Source organism: Ammospiza nelsoni, chromosome 5 (assembly GCF_027579445.1).
Source record: "Ammospiza nelsoni isolate bAmmNel1 chromosome 5, bAmmNel1.pri, whole genome shotgun sequence".
Lineage (NCBI taxonomy): Eukaryota > Metazoa > Chordata > Aves > Passeriformes > Passerellidae > Ammospiza > Ammospiza nelsoni.
The window spans coordinates 13951594-13978429 of NC_080637.1; the positions used below are offsets into that span (position 1 = coordinate 13951594).

General features: G+C 37.5%; 1 protein-coding gene across 3 annotated transcripts in view; it reads right to left on the minus strand.

The window, feature by feature from the left end:
- The window catches only part of ATXN7L1 (ataxin 7 like 1), a 111182-nt gene that overhangs the window by 12789 nt on the left and 71557 nt on the right, over positions 1-26836 (minus strand). For all 3 annotated transcript variants that reach the window (XM_059472305.1, XM_059472306.1, XM_059472304.1), the window contains exons 4-9: positions 20070-20292; positions 11737-12020; positions 6841-6923; positions 5733-5989; positions 2946-3138; positions 494-615 (exon numbers count right to left, since the gene is read on the minus strand). In XM_059472305.1, coding sequence (XP_059328288.1) covers positions 494-615; positions 2946-3138; positions 5733-5989; positions 6841-6923; positions 11737-12020; positions 20070-20292 — 1162 coding nt within the window. The remainder of the gene's footprint in view (positions 1-493; positions 616-2945; positions 3139-5732; positions 5990-6840; positions 6924-11736; positions 12021-20069; positions 20293-26836) is intronic.

Below are 26836 nucleotides of genomic sequence, written 5' to 3' on the forward strand. Positions count from 1 at the left end.
CTATAGTGCTTGGAACCTGCCTATGTGATAGAGAGGTGCTTCAACAGTGAGTAATAATCAGAATTTTAAGATCCCAAAGGCAGTAAGGGCACTATGGATTAAAAACCTATCATATTCCATCTTACAGACAGATGTGCACCAAGTTCCTTATCTTACAACTCCTGAGTCTTGCACAGCAAAGCCTGAATGGGTGATACAGGGGCATGATAAAGGCATGAAATTCTAAGCAAAAATCTTCATTCTTAGGGACTAGAAAGAGTCCTAAATCTGGCAGAAACTTACATCAGAATAGGAGATTATTCTATTGGGCTGTATATTCCTTAACAGAGAAGAGAAGATTTGTACACAGCTTACTGCTATACCTTAATAGAGGTAATTAAGAGATAATTAATTAAGAGGTAATTTTACAAATGCTGGCCATGGAGTGCTTAATTTAGAAGTTTTACAGAATGAAAAATGTAAATTACCCACCAAGCATAAAAATCCCACTTACTTCCACATCTGTGAGTTCAAGTGTTTTTCTACCATGGAGTTCAGTGCGAATCGAAAATGGTCCCATCTTCTGTCAAAGACATAGTACCCTCTGCCCATTAAGCGACTGCCATATGAACAGAACTGAAAGAAAAGGTATTTCAGTGTTGCTTATAAAAATGTATTTCTACATTATGAAATATTTATTGACTGATCAATAAATCAAATAAATGAAATGCTGTAATATGTATCATTCATATAAAACTTATTTTAAAACGTGGTTTTCATGATCTACAGCAGAGTTTTTTTAAGAATTATGAAATATGGGCATAGTATTTCAGCTTAGTGTAAAGTACATTTCATATTTCATTAAGGAATCAGTGCCAGAGAAAGAGTGTAACTGTTCAGGTACTTTTAGAGAAAAAATTCTTACTGCCTCAGAAAGACAAGTTCCACTGTTCTGGGTGTCTTAAATCTCATAATTCCATGACAGCAATAAAAATATAACTGAAGAGGAAAATAAGTGCAATGGGAACATCTTTAGTATCCACTTAATAAACAAACTTATTTTATACTGACATTTCAGTATAAAAGCAAATTATCATACATGGCATCTGTGCTACAACAGAACATGGGATACACTCTTCACAGTGCATGAAAATCAACTGGAGGAGTAGTATTTTGAGAATTCTGCAGAGCTCAGGAGTACTTGCACCCCTTCCTCTGGAGAGCTTCCTGAAAAGTCCTACTACACTCAGATGTTACAACCAGGAATCTGCTCTTGTTTCAGCTCAGTGTTACTGATCTAAATGATGCAATGCCTGTTTGTAGGAGAGAAACCTGTTAGAAACCATCCTCAAGAAACAAGACAACTCTCCATCATACAAGGGACCCAGTCACAGAAATTCTGGCTGACAGCAGAAGCACTGATGTGGTAGAAGAGCATCAGTTCAAAACACTTGTCAGTTTAATGGACAGCAAGTGGAGACTGCAACTGCATTTAAAGTCTGTTTCATGACAAGGTTAAACAGGTTAATTAAAACCACCACCTCAGTTCACAAACTAGCCTCAGCTCCCAGTGAGCTAAAACTAACATCAAGTACCACCAAGAGGCAATTTAAGTAGCTACTGACTTTCCCCCTGTTTAATTGTTACCACCTGGCCAGGAGAGGGACTTGTAAGGAAAACAGTATTTTTTAATACAAAATTCAGCAATTTAGCATGATCTGGAGGTGATTTACATTATCTTTTCTGACTTCACACTGATACAGACCAAGAACTGGTTTCACTGCCAGTAACTGCTTCAGTTGAGAGATGCTAACATCTCAGAGAACAGATGAGTCAGTGGGCTTGCCTAGAACTAGGATCCTAAACCAAAATGGCTATTGCCAGCCATGCCTCACTGCTGAGGCATGCACAAGAACTGGCTGCACTCAGATTATTTTTTGAATTGTGTGGGCACCCATGCAGTGAAACTTTAGTTTTTAATTCATAGAGAAGCAGCCAGGAATACCAAAGTAGCTTACAATACTAGCAAGGAAACAGGAGGTTTCTGCATATCCCAGTATTACGTGGACTACAGTAATTCACATTTTCTCTGTAAGAACCAATGCAGGATTTTGTCTGACAGTCATTTAATGTTTGGGTCATACTTTTTTTCTGGAGTCTGACAGTAACAAGGTCTCCTTTGCTCTAGGGAATACAAACAATGCTACCAGTTATCACAATGTTTGTTTTATTCTGCATATCATATGGAAAACACGTAAATGTATTCCTTGGCTCAATTTTTATGAGAAACAGCTTCTAAGAGTTTCAAGAGTTCTCCCACTGCTTCTTGGTTTGAACAGCGTAAACAAATTCACACTGCAGAGACAATACCACAAAGCAGCTTTTACTACTTACAATGAATTTTCTCACTAACATAGGAGAAAGACAAAACCAGCTGCTCAAACACATACTTGAGCCACCACCAGAGCCTTTCCATTTTGAGATAAATGAAGCAATAGTTTCTAAATCCACATACACTCACATAAATGACATTTAATTACCGCTTTAAACCAGACTACAAAACTCAATGGAGCACTGTACTAGCCTTCTGCCACCAACTGCAAGGTACAGTTTTGTAGGAACTGCAACCAAGAGAATATCTGCTCATGTCGCATTTAAAGCAATGCAGCTTTCCTCAGTTTAGCAGAACTACACCCAATTTGAGGTCTACCGAGACGACAATCTAAAAAGAGAAATTCTGATTTTCTGCTGTCCATCCCGTCCTACATCAAGGTATCATGTGTACTGACCAGTGGTCTCCTCCTATCTTATCCCATCCTTACCCTTTTCTGTTAAAAGTATTTTTTCTCTTTAGAACAGTTTTCAGAATGTAAGGTCTTCATTCCTTACCTTCTTATTAAATTACTTATTTGTTCTCCTCTCCCTAATTATGCAAGAACAAAGGCATGCCAGAGACTGACACATACCCCAAGAGGTCTGGGATGGTGTCCAGAAAAGTGACAGTCTAATTTCTCAGATTCTTCAGCTCCATCCGCTTCTCCTTCATCACTGGACAATCTGCTTGCGACGTCTCCTCCCATGGAAGGCAGTGGCAGCTCTGGTACATACCCACTGTGGTTTGAAGAACTGGTGCTGTTTATGCTATTTGCAGATGAAGGTCTAGAAGGAGAATATATACATTTAAATCATCAGTGTTCAAAGGCTCTATAAACCTACCTGCTGACATCAAGCATCAAAGCAAATGATGCCAGAAATGATCAATGTAAACAAGGGCAGTAAAAGAACTGAATAGCTGACATTTCATCTTGTCAGAAATGTACTGTGGGGTCGTGTCCTGGTTTGAAAAGGAAGTGAGGTTTTTGGGATGCTGTGGTCAGACCAATAGGTGCTCAGATTTTAATATTGGCACCTGGTGTGGCCACTGAGGACATGGACATACCTCTGAGAACACAGGGGGTTAAAAGCAGAGAACTCCCAGGGGGAAACACAGGAGATCTCAACTGTGTTTCCAGGGGAAGCCTACTGTACAAGAGGGACTCCTCTCCTCTTGATGAACTGGGAATTGATTATCTAGAGGGTGGTGATGGACTGAGATTTGGTGATCTGAGGGGTGGTAAGTGAATTGAGAATCCAAGGTTTTGTACTACTGTGATGTATTGGAAATTTGGTGGGGGGGGAGGAATGTTTTTGGAATGTTTTCATTCTGAGTTCTGTGTGTGTTTCTTTTTATATATAGTTGTAGGTTAATAAAGTTTTTCTTCTTTATTCCTAAGTTGGAGCCTGCTTTGCTCTATTCCTGGTCACATCTCACAGCAGACACCAGGGAGAATGTATTTTCACGGGGGCACTGGCATTGTGCCAGCATCAAACCATGACAGGTTGTCACCAAGTTCGTGTAAACAAAAGCACACTTCTATTGCTTGAAATTTTAAATTTGTCATGAAGTTGGATTTCAGATCATGAGAGACAAAGTATATTTAAAACACAAATAAAAATCAGGTATAAAAAAGTCTTCTTACACTGAACCATTACTCTGCTATTTGATTAATCCCAAGGGTCCAATTACAAAAATCCTACTAAAATCAGTGTACTAAATATAAGAGTGTTTAGCTGACCCCCTCTACAGGTAGATTACTGAGAGCAGTAACAGGGAGAGCTCCTCACAGGATGTAAGTTTTCTTTACCTTTGTCTAAAATGCAATAAAACAAAGAAGGAATATCTTTGCACCACAGGGTATGATGGTGCCTTGCCTTTCAAAAGTGGTTTGAAAACAGATTAGATTAGAAGTGGGGGTGGAAAGGCTTCTCAATTATAGTCTGTACAACCAAGTATGTATTGAGAGCTCTGAGACTGAGGAGATGTCCACAGTGGGCAAAATCTGTAGATGATCTTCTTCAGCCTCATGAGTTCCTGCTCTCAGGACAGAGCAGCCCCCAAGCAGCAGCAGCAGCAGCAGCAGCAGCAGCAGCAGCAGCAGCAGAGCCCCAGGCTCGCTGGCCAACACAGAGGCCACAAGGCTTCCATGGCTGCTCTGAAACGGGCAGGACAGCCCAACAGAGGCACTGCAGCAGAAACAGAAATGCAGACTACACACACAGTGTCTGACTGCTAAAATCCTCCTCCTCCTCGAGTACTGCTACCTCTGCAGTTTCTGCAGCTGACTCTCATGGAATTGCACTCCAGTTTTGCTACTTTGACTGTTACACCTACTGAACCCCATTTCCACCTGTCTGTCTGTGCTGCTCTCTGTGTAAGGTCACTGCTTTTACAAGAATTAGGCAGAGAAGCAACAATTCATCTGTGGGTATTCTTTCACTGTCTTTCACTCAAACCCTACAAAGCCCATCTCTGCCACTGCAGGAATGAAACTGCATTCAGGCCTGGTGGCCACACAGAAAGCATTGGAAACATCTGTCTGACACAGCAAATATAAGAAATATCTCTTTGATACTTCATAAGGACTATCAGAGTAGGAAATAGGGACTATCGTAGTAGGACAGTCCCAAAATGAGCACCCAGTCTTCACGAAGGTTTTTGCAAAGAAATGAATGATGAAAAAATATGAAGATCAAAAAAGCCAACTAATTTAGCCCTATGCACTCCAGCCAAAATTAGTACCAAAAAAATCCCACAAATGAACAAAACATATGGGAAGTTTTCAGAGGATAATTAGAATTCAATAGATCAAATACCTCACACTGTTTTTTGCAAAAGGATGCCTTCAGAAGTTTTCATTGTCCTTCTGAAGAATGTTTTTGTCCTTTCTAAGAAAAATCTTCAAAACAAGGGAAGACATACTATGGATAGTTTCATATCAATAGCTTTAAATCAACACTAAATTACACTGTAATGGGAAAAGTATTTCTGGAGAAAAATTCTATATAAATGTACAGAATTTTACCACTAATACCTACACTGATTCATGTAAACAGACTTTTCTTCTCAGTTGTGACCAAATGAATTGAATATAATCTTTCCTAATTATAACTACCATTTTAGTGAAAAAATGCAGCTAGTCTGAGATTCTGAGCCAAGGGTGGACACTATTCCTTTCCTCATTCCCAATTAGATCACAGGCTACCATGGACAGAGTTCAGCTAACATAAGCTAGCAGAAGTTCTTATATTAGTATGTTTTATTGTGTAATAGCCTAAAGAAGTATTAAATACTTATAAAATGAGCTGTATGAACATCTAAGAAATTTCTTACAGCACCTTCAGAATGCAACATTCCACACTGGAAAACTGCTTACCTTGGAAGTACAGAATTTGGTGGTCTAGATTTTGCAGGAGATGTTACTTTAGATTCTTGCCCAGAGTTCACTGAGGATCCTGACAGAGAGTCTTGTGCTGGTGTGGGCTGGCTCTGATAGCTTTCCCTTGCAGATGGTGGATGCTCTTTGTCTTTTGCAACTTCTTTTTCCCTGGATCGAGCTTTGTGTTCAGCTAGAAGGATGTCAAACTGTTTTTTACGGCCTGGAACTGCTCGTCGATGATTAAGTGAATGAGTCTAAAAATAGGGTGGTTAAAAAGCATTTGTGTGTGCATGACATTGTTTATGAGTCCTCTACACTTCTGATACAGCACTACTCTAAAAGATAAAATCTACTTCAAACAACTTTAGCCACAGTTATGGAAATAAAGCTGCTATTCCACATTATCTTTGATAACTTATAAAGTCATTCTTAAGAAATGCCAACATCAAGGCTAAAATTACTTTTTGCAACAATTTTTATATAATAGAGACTATTGACTTACCTTTTTCAAGATGGAAAATAGAATTGCAGTAATTTAAAGATATTAAGAAAATCATTGTAGCTTTTAACTTACAATGAAAAACTGATTTCATTGGATTGAAAAACATGAATAGATTTTAAAGCAAATTTAGCTGATGATGTCTACTGACAGGCAGCACATACACATACAAATGTTCATTAGAAATGTCTCACATTGCAGCTACTTTTTGATGCAGGAGTTATTACTATCACAAGGGCAGCCTCCAAGTAATTTATTATACAAAAATATGGTAATTTTTTTACTAAAAAGTGACTATACTTTAACATTGTTGCACACATGAACCAAAAAAGAAGCATTTAAAATAACACTTGTGCTTCTACATGAAACGTTAATGCTTTTTGCATAATAAAATGACATGAAAAAAATCTTTTTAGAAATATCAGTGGAATAATGCAGATGCTCTGATTCAAAGAAACAGAATTACACAAAAGAATTACCTGAAGACAGCGCCTGAATACCATACCCATTGTCTGTAAGACAGGAGCAGGTATGACCTCTCAAACTACTGTGGTAGGATTTAAACTACAACAAAGCATCTGATATTTTATCTTCTAAGAAAAATACCTTGCAGGTGAGTGATCTTGTGCAAGGTTTCTTTGTTTCAGGATCCAGTACTCCACAGTGCTTATTTGGGTCAAATTCTCTTTCTGTTTAGTGGGAGAATGGGAAATGAGAAAAAAAATAGATTATTATAGAAGTTGTAAGCAGAGTAGCTTATAATTTTTGCCTGTTAGAATTTGGTTTAAACAGGCTCAACCTGAACCACTGATCCCAACCCCAGCATCCCATAACAGTGCCATGTGCATCACTCATAGAGCTGTGTATTTTTTTGCCCTTGCATGTTTAAAACCATTTAGAGTAGGATTTCAGCCAAAGACTTCATGGAAATTAGTCTGCTTACAGTGGAGTGGCCCAAACAAAGGACAAGCCAATTCCCTGTGACTTCAGTTCCCTCTCTGCCTGCCTCTGAGGCTATAAAATACAGCATTTGCAGCTCTGGCTCCAGAGCTGGGCTAAGACACAAATGGTACCACAAGTGCTTTAAACAACATTTCTCTGACATACTTAGAAACTCTAGAAAACAACCCATAGTTGATTATTGTGGCATTTTAAAAATAAAATTTATCTAAATCTGTCCCCTAAATCTTTATAAAAATCACATCTATGTTAGTTTTTACTTCCCCATGTGAAGGGAGAGATGGAATTTAAAGTTTGCAGAGATTATGAGAAAAGGCATTTACATGAGTTCTACTCATGATTAACATTAAAAGGGCATTAATATTTAATATGCTGTATCTGTAGATTTAATTTCATTAATAATTTACTATTTCTATACCACAGATAGCATCACTTCCCTTAGGTTATGTGAATATAATTTTAGGGTTTGCATTAAAAATTGTAACAAAACTATGGACACACACTTTTTAGTTTATGCCATCAAAATCCTTTACTTTTACCTTCACAGACCTTGACAAATCACGGTGTAATTGGCAGATAGGTTTGCTTCTGTTTGGTAGGGGAATACAAACTATTTGCCAAATCCTGTTTTAACTATACAGTGGTGTTACATTCAGATACAATAAACATCCTGTACTCAAATACAACATTTAATCAGAGGATTTAAAAATTCTTTTAAACAAACAAATGGGAGCTCAGAGGAAAACAGTGATTCACAGCTGTGTTACAATGCTATGACAGCACTACAGCAAGGAGAACAGCTGGAATAAGAAAAGTAAGGAGAAGTAGCTTATGCTGGACAGCAACTAGCCTCCAGATAGCACAATTTCTAGCAGTTTTATGTATTCCGCTATCTAGACTTAAAAAGGCTTATGCAAACATTCAATGGTTATATTATGAACCTATTAGCAGAACCATACAAAAAAGGGAGCTGGGAAAAGACAGCTGGCATAGTTTTTTATTTGTGAAATCTAGAAAGGAACTGAAATATGTTATAGGCAGTTGTAGTTCCTTTGGCATTTACAACACAACAGAAACACAAAAATAGCAGTGTGTGACTCAATATAATAACTATTTTTTTCTACTTAATAGAAGAAAACACATGTTCATGAACTAAAGGAGCTAGTTGTTCGTGGGGTTTGAGTGTAAGATGTTCCCATTACAGTTTCCTGAATGACCCACCTAAAACCTTCAATGCAAATTGAAAAACACAAACTAAGGAGACAAAATGGACTAATAAATATGCCTTCAAATGAAAAGTCCTGAAGACAATTATAAGGCTATGGAATGTGTACTGAAAGTTACCAAGCAAGGACTGTTTTGGACCAACAGGGAAACACTTAAAAAATTGAAAGTGGTCCAGATTGGTACTTGTCAGTAAGTGGCCCAACTGACTAAGACTTGTAGGACTGATTATAGCAAAGTCAGTTATTAGGAAAACATATACAGATAAAAATCAACATAAGGAGTTGTAAGAGGAAAGAGTGGAAGTCTCTGCCATTGACTGAGCAACAAAATAATATTGTTTCCCTGAGAAACAGAAAATACTGAACAAACAGGAAACCACTTCTCCTGGCTGAAGCATTTATGGCTGCTCTGGAGAATCCATGAGCATCTAATTGCCAGCTACAGCCACGCCTGGTTTGGGCAACACACTACATGAAACTTACCACCTTCTTATCAGTAACAAAATGCAGCTTCTGCCCACTGTTAGGAAATGTGGAGTGTGGCAAGGCCCAGAGCCCTGTGCAAAGGCACAGCTTGAGGAAGCTGCTTTTCTGGAATGGATTCCACTTCTTCACGTTCAGTGGACAAAGTGAAGAACATTTGTTATAACCTCACCAAGAGAAGAGCAAGGGCCAAGACTGAACTGTCAGAAACTTCTGTTTGCAACAGAACAGTTTTTCTTGGCATACACTGGGCATCTGCATTCTTTAACATCACCCCAAAGAGAAGAAGAACTAAGGAAGATTTAGGAAAAAAAAAATTTTTTTTGCAGTTGCTACTAGGAAACACTGATCCAATTATGCTGGGCAGCTACAGACTGTCTTTTGTGGTTCCACAAGCTGTTTCCTCTCTCTCAACAAGGACAGTGCTCCTGAAAAGAGGGCAGGTTCATTCATCACACAAACAACCACCAGCTCTCAGCAAAGAAAAAAACCAACTTCTATCACAGTCAGGGAAATGGTGTGAGAGAGAGTAGAGGTTGCTAAAAAGGGAAGGAAACAGATGCAAACTGGCCAAACTTATTAGGGAGCTTCAAAAATTAACGTCTGTACAGCTCAAGGGCAGCAGACTGAGGGAAACCTAAATCCCTTGGCTGCAGTTTCATCCTTTTCATGTGAAATGAATGAAATTATGGGATAACTTAAATAATCATCTCATTGACCTTCCAAGATCTTTTTATCAGCCTTTGCACAGTCCTGTATAATAATGGAGAGAAATACATCACAGTGACACACAATCTACAGGCAATTCATCTCCAGGGCTCTCAGGCCTTCTACGATTTGAATAATCCCTAAATTACTGCATTGCTGCATCAATACTCAAGGCAGTAGGAGTAAGACTGAACAGATCACAAATCTGATCATGACAGAAAAGCTGTAAAAAAAAGCCTCAGTTCTGTGTATTTGTTAACCATATAGAAGTAAACACATGCCTACCCAGGTGCTCAATCAGTCCTGTGCAGAAATTTCCACCGTGTTCCCTAGCCTAGAAGACACTGCAAGTCAGAGCTTAGAGAAAGAACCGTGCCAGAGCCACCTACACAGTAAAGCCAGCAAGCTGTAGGAAGGCCCTACAGAACTGATTCTCCTTTATGAACACATTTCTGCAAGCACTTGCACAAAAATGTACAAATATCACCCGCAGCCCTGCAGTGGTAAATGGCGACATGAGGAAAACCACTAACAGTTTAAATTGCTCAAGAAGGAATTTTGAATTGATTAACTTAATTAGTTAAATTTCGCATCTAACCCATTATGGGTTAAAAGGAAGCAATATTCTAAAATAACTGTAAAATATAGAGAGTTTTTATTAGAATAATATACTGGATCTCAAAAAGCGAAATATAAGGGTTAAAGCCTAATCTTAAGCTACCCTCTTGTAACATTTTTTCATGTTGTGAAAAGTTATAAATGAACAATGGTTGTGTTTTCTTATATGCCACCTTCAACTAGTTAAGAAAGCAATCAGTGTACTGAATCCTTTCAGGCAATGGCATTGTTCCATGCCCCACACAGCCCTAGCAAACACCTCACACTGGTCTGAAATCCAGCCAAGGTAGCAGCACCATAGGCTAACTGCCAAATCTGAGAAAATGAACAAAATAAACCTGATATTCAGGCAAAAAATAGGACACACTCATTAACTGGAAATGAAAGCATTTATCTTGTACAACTTATATTGGTTCATAACTAGTGCACATTTAGAAATCACGTGAACTAACTTGGTGCCAAAGTGACGATCTAATGCGGATCATGCTGCCATTAGCAAAATTAGCCTTTCAGTACACACAAGAAGTTCCTGCCCCAGTCACAAAGTACTGCCAGCTGATGAATAGACCCTGCACAGCTTCTTCAGCTGTAAATTTGAGTCAGTTACTTTTGCTTTAAAAAAACATTAAAATAAGAACCCTCATAACACTTTTTTCCCCTTCATTCAGAGCAAAAATCTGTTTTCTGCTTTCAGGGCTAAATTCTCTCCTTGCTGCCCAGCAGCTGACATGGGTCACCTCTAGGGAACTCCACCGAAAATAATTCTTCCTCCCAGTGGACAACAACCTTTCTAACAGAGCCTCTGCCCTCCCACAGTGTGGTGTTCTGTGCTTTGGTAGCAGGTTTCAACAGGGACCCATATCCTCAAAACTACCCTGCCTAAGGCCATCCAGGGCATTTCCCATTTAATGTCATTTTCTCAACTCCACTGTCCTGTCTTCCTGGGTAAGATAAAGATCCTCCTGCTAGAAACATTGCCACTCATATGGGAATTGCAGAGGGAGGGGGCTGAAAGGAAATGATGGCTTTTAACACTTCCCCAGCATTTCCCATATCTCCTTAAGAATTTCCTCATATCTAAAACTAAAAAAAAAGAGTTTTTAAAAAAATAATGACTTGGAGGATAAACCAATGTCTTAAACCTGTTCAACTTGATCATGACTAAACTAAAGTCACCCAACCAAGGCACATTTCCCTTTGTTGTAAACAGACTCAAATCCCATAATGGCTTAAAGAAGTTTTCTGCCTTTCTGTTTTAATGAATTTACTTCCTTAAAAATTTATTTGGCCTGTTGACCAGTAATTTCAAGCTAAACAGAATGTGTACTTTAAAAATACTTTACACATGCTAAGAGTGTGAAAGCCTTCATTTTCATACATGCAACCCAGCATCTTAGAGCAAAAAAATCAAACCAAACCCAGCATTTTATTAGCTGCATTATGAGCTATAGAAGCATGAACAAAGAAAAACAGACTGCCACAAAAGGTGAATGACAACATCACGTACCTGAAAGTCTTTTGTAAGGCTTGTTACTGCTTTTAGTGCCATTTTGGTGTTTCTTGTCTATTGATGGAGCTACAATTCCTTTGCCGTTCAGAATCTTTTCTGGTGATGGTGGCACTGACTTGGATGTCAAACCAGATTTAACCAAAGTTGGAGCAGGTATGGTGGATGAAGAAGTTGAGGAGGAAGTGATGGTGGTAGTGGTTGCAGAATTCATTTTAACATTGGCACCATCTGCCTTCACTAGGTTAGGAATTTTCTCTAGACTGACTACTGGAACAGGAACACTGCAAGATCAAAGGAAAATATTCATGTGGTATTTTCTGCACCAAAGATTTACAGTTACTTAATCCCTTTCCACAGATACAAAAATTTCAATGCAAGTGACACAGCATCTTAAGACCAGACTAAAATGAAATACTTGGTACCAGTATTGACTATTTTTGTTCAATCAAGCATTTACAAAGCCAGGAATCTTTAAAGCCCAGCAATGAAGAGAATTATGAAAATGAACCTCTGTATTTTTTTTAAGATCCAATCCCCTACTCTTCACAAGCAAAATCAGTATTTGGTACCAAGCAGAACATACTCCTTACAAATACAGTCTCATGCCTTTAACACAAGCACATACCAGATATGTGTATGCTGTACTAAACTCACCATGATAATGAAGCAGTTTGCTAATAATATTAATATTTTTAAACAAACACAAAAATAATTCATTTGCTCAGATGTGTCTAAATGACATACAAGTTCTGGAAACAAGGAGAAAAGAAATTTTAAGCATAGAAATATTTACAGCTGTCCCTTTAAAAGTATTAAAATCCTTGATGACTTGAGCAATACTACAATGTATTTTAATAAAACCTTAGGGACTTAAAAATAAAAATTCTCAATATAGTTATTAACTTAGTTGGCCCTTTTCAAAGTAAAGTTTGCAGTAACTAACTTACTCTAACTTAACTACCACCATTGCATATTTGTGACACCAATAAATACTACCTTCTCAATTTGCCAGCAAAACAGATTGAGACAAATTATTTTCAGCTGCAACAGTATTTTAACATTTCTATCTCCACGAGGAAATATCCAGTGATATTATCTGCTCAACAACTCCAAAACTGGATATCTTGTGACCACCAGTTAATATATAAGTTATATACCCCTCCCTACTGAAACAAACCCAAATAAAAAATATAACATAATGCATGTATGGTTAGGGAAATCCCCCCATTCACAGCTCACACAATTTCAGTCTCTTGTGTCTGAAAAATGGCACCTTTGCTGCACCTTTCTACAGAAGGAATGTTTACAGCTGTGCAGTTTTCACAATCAGAAAAAGATGACTTTGAGATGGCATTCTCCATGGGACACACTTTAGAAACATCAATGCAGGGTTCAAATAACTCAACTCTTGACTTTCCTGAGCTCCTACAAACGTCTGCTTCTCTGTAGCTGCTGAACATGATAAACCTTATTCTAAGAGTATTTTAACATAGGAAAATGTACCAGCATTGATATAAACAATAAGTATACACAACTGTGAGGAAGATTTAGACACCAAGACATCTTCTGGAGCTGAAATTAAATTATATAAAACTCCTGTGTCCTGTGGTACTATAAATGTAGCAGTTAGTCAGAATACAGATGCAACTACAGTAATGTGTAGAGCACTGGCCAGTAATTAAGCAAAAAATGTACCTTATTCACAAAATCAGAAATGAATGCAAACGTAGCTATTGAAAGGGAGGGTTTGATTCTCTCCTTTTTTAAACTGCTCTGAATTTATTAAATGGCAGGCAAAAATTTTAACACCTCAGCAAAGGAATTATTTTGGTTTTGTCCTTAAACAGATGGCAATTACATTATCTGAAAATAGGAGAATTTTACATTAAGTAGTTTTACTATACATAAACTATATAAAAACATATGAGCAAATCTTCCTGCCCAGTTTCTAAGAACTGTCTTAATTCTATATACTGAAATTCAGTGAAAAAAAATTAAGTGTATGATCTGGTTTAATCGTGAAATATTGTTAATACAAATGGAGAGGGTTTCTCTGTTTTGCAGTGTTCAGAATCTCAAATCCTAGGGCACATATGGTTGGATCACTGTAATAATGAAAAATGCCCATGGGAGGGAATATTTTTGCTTCATTTTGTTACAGATCAACAAGTCAGCCTTCATTATGCATTTCACTGTAGTGTAGAAGAGAAAATAAAAATATTCCTGATGCCTTAGTTTTAGCTTTCATATTTTTTAGATTCTGTACTGCCTTAGTGTGTGACTCTGAACTTCATAATAAGCAATAGCAAGTTCTCTTCACAGTTTAATTAGACAAAACAATCCTTTTCTAGCCTGAGAACCAAGGACATCATTGCAGCTTCAGGCCCAAAAAGTATAAAAACCAGCAAACTGGGGAGAGAAATCTGGGGGGATGGGAGTGCATAACCTGAAGCTGTAATTGGACAATTGAGCTCAATATGTAAATGGACCAAAACTTCTAGAAGTGTGAAAACTCATGACCGTTGCCCATTTTGGGTGTAGCCTTGGCTGGGCTTTTGTGCTGCCCAGGGTGTATCCTCTGAAGGCCCTTCAATAAATACCTACTTTATTCCTTTAACTCTGCCTAGCCTCTTTAGGCATCACTCCACTACCTGTGGGTATACACATTCTATAGGATTTCTGGTACTCTATAGTAAATTATTTATGATTTCAGAAGCTACAGATTATAATTTCTCTCTCTTTTACTGCATTGAACGGTGAGGACCTCTAGTTTAGACTTAGCACAACATACAAAGAGTAATTTATTACCAAATGGCAAATTGGAAGGTCCACAGGACCAGTGACTGGAATAAACTATTAAGGTCTTAAAAAGTAAATAAATCACAAATGTTCATATTTATATTTGGTAGTTAGAAATAATTCTTTTCCCAAACAGAGTTTTTTGAGTAAAAATTTGAGGGTTTATTTCAAAGTTTTTTAGAAAAAGAAAAAAACCAGGTTTTTAGTTTTATTTACTGTATTTTAAAAGGAGTTTTCTAACAATAAGATTGTTTTGATTTTTTTAAAAGACAGCTGTTGAAGGGGACAATTAGAAAAGCAACATGCAACAAACATAAAAAGTGAGGAAAAAAATTTATTCAGTAAAGACTTTTTTAGACAAAAGAAACTCTAATAAGAATAGCAGTATCTACCCATCTACCTAACAGGCAATAAAAGCTACTACCAAAGCAAACACATCAGAAACATTCATTATTTCTTCTGCACTAAGAAGGAAATAGGATAACTCTCTCCAGTCAGATAAAAATGCTTTTTGATTCCTTCAGTAAGTGCCAAGTGCCAGTTGAAAAATAATGATTGATTTTTTTCTTTTTACATAAGGGAATCTGCATAATGCAACAATGGGTTACAAAAGAGTTTGAGCAATATTGGGTCTCAGCATATTAACTTTTAATTGAATCTTGTAATCTTAGAGAAGCTAGCTGAGTGCTGCTCTTTCATCCATGCTGAAAACTCAAACCAAGGTGTCTTGGAAGAAATATTAGAAAAGCTAATAAAAATAAACTGATAAACAATAAGTTGACATGATTTTGCTGAGGATCAGATTCTGGCAAACAAATATGGTTTCAGTTTTTGATGAAGTTACCAGTTAAGCTGACAAAGATAACTATGAAAATGTTCCAGTTTTTGAAAGGCATTATAAAACACAAATAAGAATTATTTAAAAGCAAATGTTAAACAATATGAAATTCAAATCTAGTTTTTATAAGATTTATGATTCATTAGGGGTGTTTTGCTAGGGGCATTTTTAGCCATCATTACCAAGTCTGACATGACCAAAAACTTCAATGGACTTGAGAAATAGAGATAAGATTGTTGGTGATAACATGTGCTGATGGAATCAGGATTGACAGGACCTGATTAATGCAGAGATAAAGTTATAAAAAGTAGTATGGAGTGTCTGGTAAAGTTCATTAACTCAAAGACACATTTTAATACCAATGAATGTAAAGTTACACATGAAATAACAAGCTGCTCAGTCTGCAGTGAAATACAGGGAAATAACACACTGGAAAACAGTGACACAAATATTCAGTGGTCACAATGAATAAGGGATATGAGGTTTTATTTTACTGTTGTGCTTATATCAACAATGGGATATGGCAAGTAAGAAATAGTTTTCACATGTCCCTGGTTATACTGATATTGGATTATGGCTTGTAGTGTTGCTGACCAGTGGGACAATACCAGTCTTGATGAATTGGAAAGCAACCAGTAAAGGCTCAAAAATGAGGACTACAAAAAGTGCATGGTCATGACAGGCTTTAGAAGCTCATTCACTTTTCAAATAAGGTAACATTTCCTTCTGTTTTCTTGTGCTTTGTCAGCCAGTTGGACTAGATGAGCATTGTAGGTCCCTTCCAGCATGCAAGAAAAATAACTGTAGTATGTCACAATACTTTTCATACCTGTAGTTCCTCTTACTTCTGTTTTCCTTTCTATTGGCTTTTAAAAATTATTTCTCCTTCCCATTATGTAATTTTGCTGGGTTTATGTTTTGGTCATTTGTAACTATATTAATTCTAAAAGCTCAGCCACTCATCAAACACTTCAAATTTGTGAGAAAAGAAATTCACAAACATTTAAAAACACAAAACATAGCTCTATTCTACATTACTGGAATTGCCTCTAAAATGTACAAAACATTTGTGATTTAATGTTAGATTATATGTCCAAGTTAACCCTGCTGAGTTTTGCTTTCATGCTGCAATAGGAATATCCTTAAATCACAACTATCTTCACTTTCTCAGCCTCAGTATGAAAAATGATATCTCCTTATAAAAATAAAGGCCAAGAGATTATTAAAAAATACTTTGAAAAGTGACATTATAAATTTTAAAGGATTGCCCAGAGGTATACCTTTGATATCCTTTTTCTGTTTACAGAAAGAGTCGGTTTTCTCTGTATTGATGAAAATCACATCATTGCCATCTCATTTTTTTCATTCTCAGAACTTCTGGCAGGCTAAACTTTGTGGAGGGAGGTCAAAGAGATCTGCCTCAGCTGGTTTCTCAGCACTAGCTTACTTCAACACTTTACCCCAATTTCATGCTGCCTTAGGATCATGGACAGGTGGAAATGAACACCCTGTAGTATCACAACACCTAAATCCACCATGGCAGCACCCAGAAGCTGAGCTGGGGCACAGCAAGTGAAGCAGCATCCTTTGGGAAGGTCAGCAATGAGGAAGAGATCTCCCCTCCTTTGGGCAGGTCAGCACTGAGGAAAAGAGCTCCCGACTGTAGGAATTCCTTTTATAACGGGTAAGCATATGAGCTATGCTTACTAATTATGATCACTTGTTCATTACTATTGTTATTTCTACCAATTCTTTGCCCTTTTCTCCCCAGTTTCTACCCTTCTGCTATACCTCTTACCACCTTGACTGCAAGCTGCAGAAAATGATGGCTTGCATTTATCTTGTGCACAGTGCAGTGGTGCTCCAGCTCTGCTCCATCTCTAAGCACTGCTGTATTAATAGCAACCATACAGAGAGATACAGGGGGAAAAAATCAGAACTGACAGATATTTCTGGATGATGTATTCACAATAATACTTTATATTCCAACTACAAGAAGGGAGGTAATAAAACTGCAGCTAAAAAATTAAACAGTTCCAGATCTCTTTTATCTGATCATTCCAATAATGATTTTTAAAGTGTTAGCCGTGAAGCAACCAGAACCTCTGGAGCACATCTTAGAACAACACAGGACATGAACAAGAGAAAGAGCTACTTGGTCAATGGCTAAGATGATGCCTCAACCAAAACTATTACAAATATAACAACACAAGTTGGATCTACATGAAGGCAGGCACAGCAACAGATCTCCTGGGCTATGCTGTTGCAGAGGTGAAATTCTAGCTGTAACAACTAAAATTTAAAGGAGATGCTGTACAAAACAATCTGGCATGCCCAACAAAGGTTGTTCCAGGTCTGAAAAGCAATCACTAAAGTGACATAATTCCTGAAATAAGCTGATTTGACAACTGTCTGGAAGAACTTGGGTCAAATAAATGCTCAGTATGAGATTACAATGTAACAGGCAAAAGCAATGAAGACCTGGAAGCTTCTGAGGATGACAAACCACAACACACTTGGATGCACCATGAATCCTATTTGCATTTTTGAGACAAGTGTTTCTGTGTCAATTGAGTATTTCTTTCTAAAAGCTAAGACAAGAAATTCTATGGCTCGTGCAGCAGCTGAATGGATAACAGAATCTTAAAAAAGAATAAATTTTATTAATAATTTCACCTTAAATCAGATCTGCTGAATATTTTCTAGTATTCTAAATAAATATTATAATCCTCTAATGGAATAGGAACAAACACTTGTCAGCTCTCAGCTGTCAGCTCTCTATAACCTGTGATGATTAGCAGATAGATTTTATTCTTTAACAAGTCATGTAATCTAAGGCACTTAACACTGTATTTTGCAAGAGAATTTTATTGATCTTCACTTCAGACTGTTTGTGATTTGCTATGTGGTAATTACAGTATCTTTAACTACTATATGCCTCATTTTTTCCCAAAACAAAACAAAACTGCAGTATGATCTCCCAGCACGGCTGCAAGAATGATGTAATTCTTGGTACAACTACTGTCATATTCACTGCCAAACAATCAACAGAGCAGTACAACACTTCTGAATGGTTAAATCTACCTTGTCAATAATCATCAGTAAATATTTAGGATGTTACCAAAAAAGGGAAAAGGGATTGGTGGAAATGCTCAGTTATTTTGTTCCCTTCCAGCTTTTACTGACTGCCAGAACGACATCTGTTGCCAGAACGGAAGATATTGTTTATAGATTCAGTGAGTCTGCTGAAATGTGGACATGTAAGTTGCTGTCTGTAACATGATGAAAAATAGGTTTACAGTCAATAGTATTAATACTCTGAAATCCTTTCTGAATTTCTTTTAATTAGACTTATAAAAGAATCCCCCTCTTGTATAAAATTCCCCTCCAACATTCAGAAGAAAAAGTCACCATTCAGTCAATAATATTTGGTTTCAAGTAGTTAATGAGGTTACTGAGACAGGCTATTCTGCTAGTCTAGTTAATGTGTGAGTGTAAAGTCTAACAATCAGATTTCCTATTTTCAGAATTTCATACCATAATTGCTCACAATACTCATTATGCTTGAAAAGATGGTAGGTCCAGATTTATAGAAAGAATAAATTTTTTCCAGGGCAAGGTAAATTCTACAGCTAGGCTGTCTTTGAAATCATGCCAACTTGAGCATGTTTCAGGCAGAAACATGAGTTATGCCTTGAACATAATCTGAGCTTATTCTTTGTCTCATGAGTGAATGCATTGCATTAAATGATTTACTGTTTTAAGGAAGTTCTGTCCAGAAACCCTACCTAAAATCATGACCTTCTTATGCTAGGTAATACATATAAAAGGGAAGGATCTCTAAAGTAAGTAGATAAATCTTAAGAAAAAGGAAGTCTCACTATCTCAAATTTACAGACAGAGAACTGAAGCTGAAGAGACCAAGGCATAACAGAACCAGGAACTCAACCCATATCTCAAGTCACCAACCTAATGGCCTAATCACAAAGCATCTTTCCTGCAGATAATGAAGACAAAACAGTTTCCTAAGGGATAAAATAGTGACCCAGTTCTGCTGTCATTTATATTTTTGCAACTCTGCTGCTATCGTCACAGTCACGGGAGGATGGGCACGGCAGTCTCAAAGCTTGTATGTGTACATATATCACAGTACATGATGTAAGACACCCCCAAAATAGTGACTTTTGCAGCCAGAATCTTCTTGTCATCTTATAAGGCATCAAACATTATCAAAACACAGAATGAACTCCAAAAGCAGCTGCTATTGAAGATAATTGACTATAACCAGTAAGTTTTCATGAACATCAGTTAAGCCAATATTAAGAACTCTGCAAAAATTATCCTGTTAAACTGTTTAAAAGCATCAGTTCTAAGGGCTGATAGTGTAATGGAAGATGAACCTTATAGATAGCAAATTGGGTCAAAACCTCGCTTGCTATATGCATCTTAGAAAAACACATCTGATGGAACATTGAAAAAGTAATTCAGTCCTTCTTGCACTTCCTATATATAATTTCTTTTTCTTCATTAAAAAATATGCCAGTTTCCTCCCTTAGAAATATAGAAGCTTAAACTGTAAACTTAGGTAAAATGAGAATTTGGATTTTTTAAATGATTGTTATAGATATATATATATATAGATATAGATATTCTGAACACCAATATCCTTGGTAACTATTATTTTGGTACTTACCATGGTTTATCCCGTGACACTTTTGAAGGAAAGACTGTGTGCTGTTTGCTACTGGAGGTAAGTAGATTGTCTTTGGGCGTTTTGAATGGCTTTGAGTTGCTGCTGACAGGGTTATGGCCGCTGATACAGGATTTCGGTTTCATCTGTACTAGGGATGTCCTGGAATTACAGGCTGGAGAAGCTGGAGAAGGGGAAGGTTTACACATTGAACTGTGTCTTCGTTCTGTAACAGAAAAGGAATTAATTTTACAATATGTCATAGGTTAACATTAAAAATACAAGTTGGGAAAGAGGAAATTGTTCTTTTCTATGCCAGGTACAATGATTTTCATCACTCCAAAGAACACCAGTTCATTACTGTTGTGAATGTAATCAAATCAAATGATAATTAGACAAAAGTCAGCTTCATAAAACGCTCTGAAAAAAAAAAAGTAAAAAATAGTAAAATAAATGGCAATAATCTATCAGAAAATTTGCATTTGGTGTCCCAAGTCTTTCATGCCAAGAAGAAAGGAGAGTATGTAACAGCTAACACAACTCAGTAAAATGCTCTGTGACAGATATGTGATTGCTCCTAAAATGGTTTATGATGAATTCATCTGACCTGGTTATTGGGCAGTTTACTTTATGACTATCTTGTTTCAATTTTAATGAGAAATTGTAGGAAAACAACAGGAAGACTGGAACGTAGCTCCCAGCCCTGCCAGAGAGGCAGGCTCTGCCTGGTTCACTTGGTTATCTCCAAGCACCATTCAGGGTAAAAAGTTTGGGGCTTTTACCACATAGAGAAAATGGCATGTGCAAAAAACCCAGGAAATTTATGTCTCAGTAACAAATGTGGCATCTGGAGGTCAGCACTGCTCACGCTCACACCAGAGGCCTCTCAAGCACTGCAAAAAAGCAAGGCCTGACTGATCCTGCACAAGACAACCAGGCTTCAGTGAAATTGTTTTGATTGGGTCATTATTAGTATTTTTTAAAATATAAATGTCCTATCCCTCCTATTGTTAAATAAAAAGACTGTTTTGGCCATTCTTTACTAACTATATCTTTCTCCAGGGTAGAAGTGCCAGTGCTTTGCCAGCCGGCTGCACCAGTGTGCAGCAAACAACAGGCGTGTGCTGTGAACTCCAGCACAGCTACAAAATCCTACAAGAGACAGGAGTTGTAAGATTTTTGAGGGGTGCTGTAAACCTTGAACAGTGCTGTTGGCCCCATTTGAGAAGCACCCCTTCCCCAGCCCCAGTGCTCCCTAGCCAAAGGCAGCGGCGGGTGGCACGGAGGGCCTTGGGGAAGAGGAATTTTCCGGTCAGCAGGGCCTGGCTCCTTGGCACTGACTGCAGTGTGCTGGTCCCAGACACCAAGGGCCTGATCACAGCAGGGATCAGATATCAGAAAGGCACCCCAGAACCAACATAGTAAACAAATACAGCGAGCAGAATGTAAGCATAGGCTGAGTACTTCAGACAAGCTGGAGTTTCTCATTCAACATGCAGCAATTTTTCTTTGTCTAAAGCCTTCAGCACTTAACTTGAAGAATCCAAGTGGGTGCTACTCTTTGAGTTGACCACCATCACACAGTCAACCAAGAGCAGGGTAAGGAAACACCAGTGACCTGTACTACATGGGAAGGTTTTGTATTTGCATCATCAACCCTGCACTCGCTAGTTTGATATTTCAAGGACACCTAAGAAAAATTTTCCCACAGAGAATCAAAACATGACAATTTGTCTGGCATCCTCACAAGTAAAAACTTGCCAGTAGCAGAAGGATTCATCCATGATTAACTTGCAATACGCAAATACCTCAAGAACAAAGAGAAATGCTTAAAAAAATTCCAAAATGTTTCTATTAGATCTCAAATGACTGAATAAAGTAAATTTTTATTTAAAATCAAGCATTTCCATATCTTCACATTCACAGCTTTAATTACCAATGCTGGAATTTCCTCCAGATTCTCCGGCAACTGAAGAGCAAAACAGTCTTAATTTTTTTTCAAATACAAAAGAATCTATCCTTACTCCCAAAATGTTTCCTATCATTTGCCACTTCTCACCCTACCACACACTTCAGTGTGCAGCCTCTGCCTTTAAAACTCCTTTGCAGGATGCAGTGGATTTACATTCATTTCACCTCATATTTGTGGTAACACCTGTGTAATCTACACACCGGATTCAGAAATGCATAGTTCCATTCACAAGCTATTTATTTTATTAAATAATAGTTATTGTTTCAAGATTTACCAATCTTCTCAGCACCTATTTAATCAATTTTAAGTAGGCTAATCAAAATTTGCAACTTTCCCATTAATTAAGGATGACTGATGAAAAGGAAATGCTATGCTACCAACAAAATCAAGCTGTATATAAAGTAAAACTTGAGAGAAAACATGTTTTCCACACACATACTATATAAACTTAGGATTAATTACTCCAATTTTCAACACAGCTACTGGTTTTCTTAAACCTGACTGCTTTCTAGTAAACTGTGTCTTCAATATGAGACCTATGGATATGTTTAGAAATTAAATATATTACTCTTATTAAAATTAATCTTCTGGAAAGAAGAATGTTCAAGATACTGACTGGTGGTCATTCTTGTGATCAGAACTGACTGCTATAATTAGCATTTCCTTTTAATTTCTGAAACTCCTCTTTTCCCCCAAAACATGGCTACAGAAAGTCTTCTACCTTTTAGACAGACTCCAATACACATTTGAGACAGATTTTCTTCAAATTTCTTAGAATGGAAATGGAAACTGTGACCTCTGCAAAGTCCTACAGGAGTAAGAATGTAAATAGCCAGTGCCACACAACCAGAGGTGTTCTGAGACACTGCCTGGATGGATAAAATCTGTGCATTTCCTCACAAAAGTTGATGTCACTTCAATGTCAGCAGAAGAAGATGGCAGCAACACCATGCAAGAATGGCAGAGTGGAGAGCTGGAAGAGTAACTCCCTCCAAAGGGGCACAAACTCCTGAGCTGGGCAAGCATGCTTGCAAGAGGCTGTATTTGACAAAGGTGTGAATTCTCAGACAAATCTCAATGGTGAGTGCATAAATTGTAACTAAATATTGGTGTATATTCCTTCTCAAGAACTATCAAGTTGCCTCTTAATTCTTCATTCCTTACAATGTATATGGTAGTCAATCACCCTTAGATACTGGTAATATGTTTCAGAGAAATAATGGGAATATATGACAAAAAAAGGGCTGTCAGCTGTCAAAATCAACTGCTTAAACCAGGGTGGTGGTGGCCTCCTCTGTCAAATTGACTTTCGTGGTCAAATCTGTTTTAAACATTTTTTACTAATTTGTCTGCTCCTATTTTACATATGTAAAAGGAATGACACACAATATCCAAATCTATTATTATACAGCCTATGCAATAAATTAATGTGTGAATAAAAGACATTTGCACATCAAATAGTTGTGATAAAATTAAATATTCACATACTACCATATCAGGAGACAATCAGCTATCTGTGTAACACTTTCTAAGATCATTTGCAGTTCCTGTGTAGACAGATTAGATCTAGTAAAGCAGGTGAACTTGTATTCATACAGCTGTGGACATGGCTGTCCCTATTCACATACACCAGTGATACAGCCAGTGGACATTGATGAAAATAAAGAAGAATGAAAGTTTGTGCCCCTAGAAATGATTAAATGCAGCATGGCAACTAGAAAACCAGTTATCATCACTGGTAAGATACTAACCTAAATTCTGTACACATTTCAGCAATGCTATGAATACTTGCTCCAGTTTAAAAGAGAATTTTTCTGATTCATTTAAATACTTCCAAATGAATGCTTACGTTCCCCATAAATAACAACACATATTCTGTTTTGTTTCTAAATACCAGGTGCTGTCAAATCCAAGAGCACAGGAGCACAATCAAAGTTACAATCCTCTTTATCGCATTAATCTTTCTGCAACCTCTCAGCTTTCTCAGCGTGGCCACTGCAAGCAAGTGACAAGGAACATGTGACTTCTACTGTCAAACAGTTAAGGTATTAATGGCATTAATCTCAGAGGAAAGTTTAACACTCTTACTGAATTACCTCACTTTCCATAGAATCAATTTCAGATCAATATCTTGTCCGAAAGCCTGGTGCTCCATATAGTTCTAAGGGGCATTGCAAACTCTGCATCAGTAGCATTGCAAATGATCTTAAACTATTCCAGGAGATTCTCCATGTCCTATGGAAACATGGATATAGTCCAACTTTCTCAGCCAAATCTGAATTGTTTGTAGATGTGAAGTCCTTATGTTGTTGGAGACCTAACAGTCCAGTCCCTGAATCTCCAGAGCTTCTCTCCTATGCCCTTATACTCCATTTTTAATCCTCCTTCCTGCCTCCAGCACAATGCAACGCCCTGCCTTTCCCCAGATCTCTGCTGCAGCTGCCAAAGTCCTCTAGGTCTGCCTTTAAATCTGTAATTCCACTGGATCCTCTCTGATGGGTCACCAGGGAATACTAGCAGCTGTTTTGCAGGAAACGCCACATCTTCTAATCATAAGCAAAAAAAGCAAAGCAATATAGGGGCAACACAAGCTCCAGAGCCACAAGCACAGCGTGTGGGAAAATGAGGCAAAGCCACATTCTGAGTAGAAAGTCTCTTTTCCAATTTTTGCCTTGACTCTTATATGCAACATCAAGCACTCAGCTCACAGCAAACCTAACAATGACACTACAGCAAATATGATGCCCATAAAACATGTCAAACATTGCAGTTTCCTACCTAAAAAGATCTTTATGTGATCCTGAAACTGTAGATTATCTCTTATCTGGACTAGAAACAAAAACCCATTTCTTAGTATATCCCACCTGCATCCACATTCTCATCCAACATATGCTACTCAAAATGGACCAAATCAAGTGAAAAGTTTTTGCCCCAGTTAGTGCCTTCTCCATCCATATTACAGACAATCATGGAGGAAAAATGTAAGGATATAATTTGAGCATAGAGAAAGATAAGTTTTTCATCTCTCAGTGTTTTTTTTTCTTTTCAGATACTTTAAACAAAAAAGGAAAAAAAAGCCCTTCATGTTGTCAGAAGACAGACACTAAAACTTCGTCAGCACGAGTCATTTTGAAACATTACTCTTGTACAGCATGATTTGACTTCCTGTGTACAAGAGGCCCAAAGTAAAAATCAATTTTAGGTTGACCCATGAAAAACTCAGAGACCCAGTGTTATGGATTATAGCTTGATATTACACTTGGTAAAAACAAACAAAATTCAATTGCTAAAACTCTGATAGGTAAGAAAGTTATTTACTGCTAGTAAACATTTATGGAATAATAAAACTCCTTTTTAACCTTGTATTCATCACAACACTTGAGTTCATGGTCCTTTTACTTGGAATAGCATAAAGTAACTGATCCAACTGCCCTTAAAACAATATGAATACTGTTACTCCCCATTTACAATATTTAAGCAGATGGTAATGAAATTTAGTATCTCATAGTCTTGTTGATGAAGATGTTACTCATAGTAACTCACACTGCCTTAGCACAAATTACAGTTTTTCTATTTACATTATATCCTGAGGTGCTTTGTTGCACAGCGTTTCACTGTGCAAAGTTGAGCAATGTATACTTACAATTTCAATAAATGGTAAATGAAACCGACCACCTTGTACTGATCCCAGTTCAAAGTTTGCAAAAGTACTTGGCATTAATCCTAATAAAACCAAAACAGAAAAAAACCCACACATGCCCGAAAAGCAACAGCCAGCAACCAGAAAATGAACAACCTAGACTCTTGCAGAAATGTGTCATCTTGCAGGAACTGGCAGCTGGTTCATAACAAGAATTCATAAACACCTTGTAAGCAGTTTCATTTTGCAGCCACAGTCTGAAAAAACACTAGCAAAACCCGGTACGTGAGGTTAAACAAAACTAAAATTGTATTTGATGTTAGCAAACTACAGCATAATATTGCAAGATTGAAGGATAACTTTACCAGCTTTTTTGACAAAACACTATTCCAAGTCCAGCTGAAAAAGTTTGGAAATAATATCCACAAACCGTTCCACCCTTCTTGCACTGCGCACTGGAAAGGAAACAGCACAGTCGGTTTCATTTTGATACTTCTTGTAAACTGACAAAGGAAATAAACTGCCAGCTCCAACCCCCGGACTGATCTGCTGCATAAAACACTGCTCAACAATCACAAGCTTCATTCCAGGTCAAATGACATAATTGGGAAATTATCAAGTGCTAAAATAACCACCGTTCCGCTGGTGTTTATTTACAATAAACACAAGCTTCGCTTTCTGACAGAAACCCACTAAAACCATTCTCCATTTCACAAAGTCTACAAGTGAGTAGGATCAGCAAAATTATGCAAAACATCCTGCTAGAAGAAGAAATGTAAACTGAGCCACTTACAGAGAGAAGCAGGCTGCCAACTTAATCTGATTCTACGACGACTGTAAACATGTACTTTTGGAACGTGAAGCGATTCACATTGCCACAGATGCCGTCAGAGGAGCACAGCAGCGTGATTAGGTATTCTGCACACGGGGGGAACTCCGGCAGATGACCTGCCGCAGCAAACACACATCTCTGCTCCCTCACACCAACTGTTTTGACTACAGGCACTTGTTAAGCACCAAGTTTCGGTCCTACCAGTTGGACACCAGAACTGAACCTGTGCCAAGAACAACACGAGCTGAAAACGGCTGCAGGGCTTTTCTTTTTTTTTCTTTTTTAAATAATTGTTGATACAACTCAAGTAACTGTAGAAAGGAACC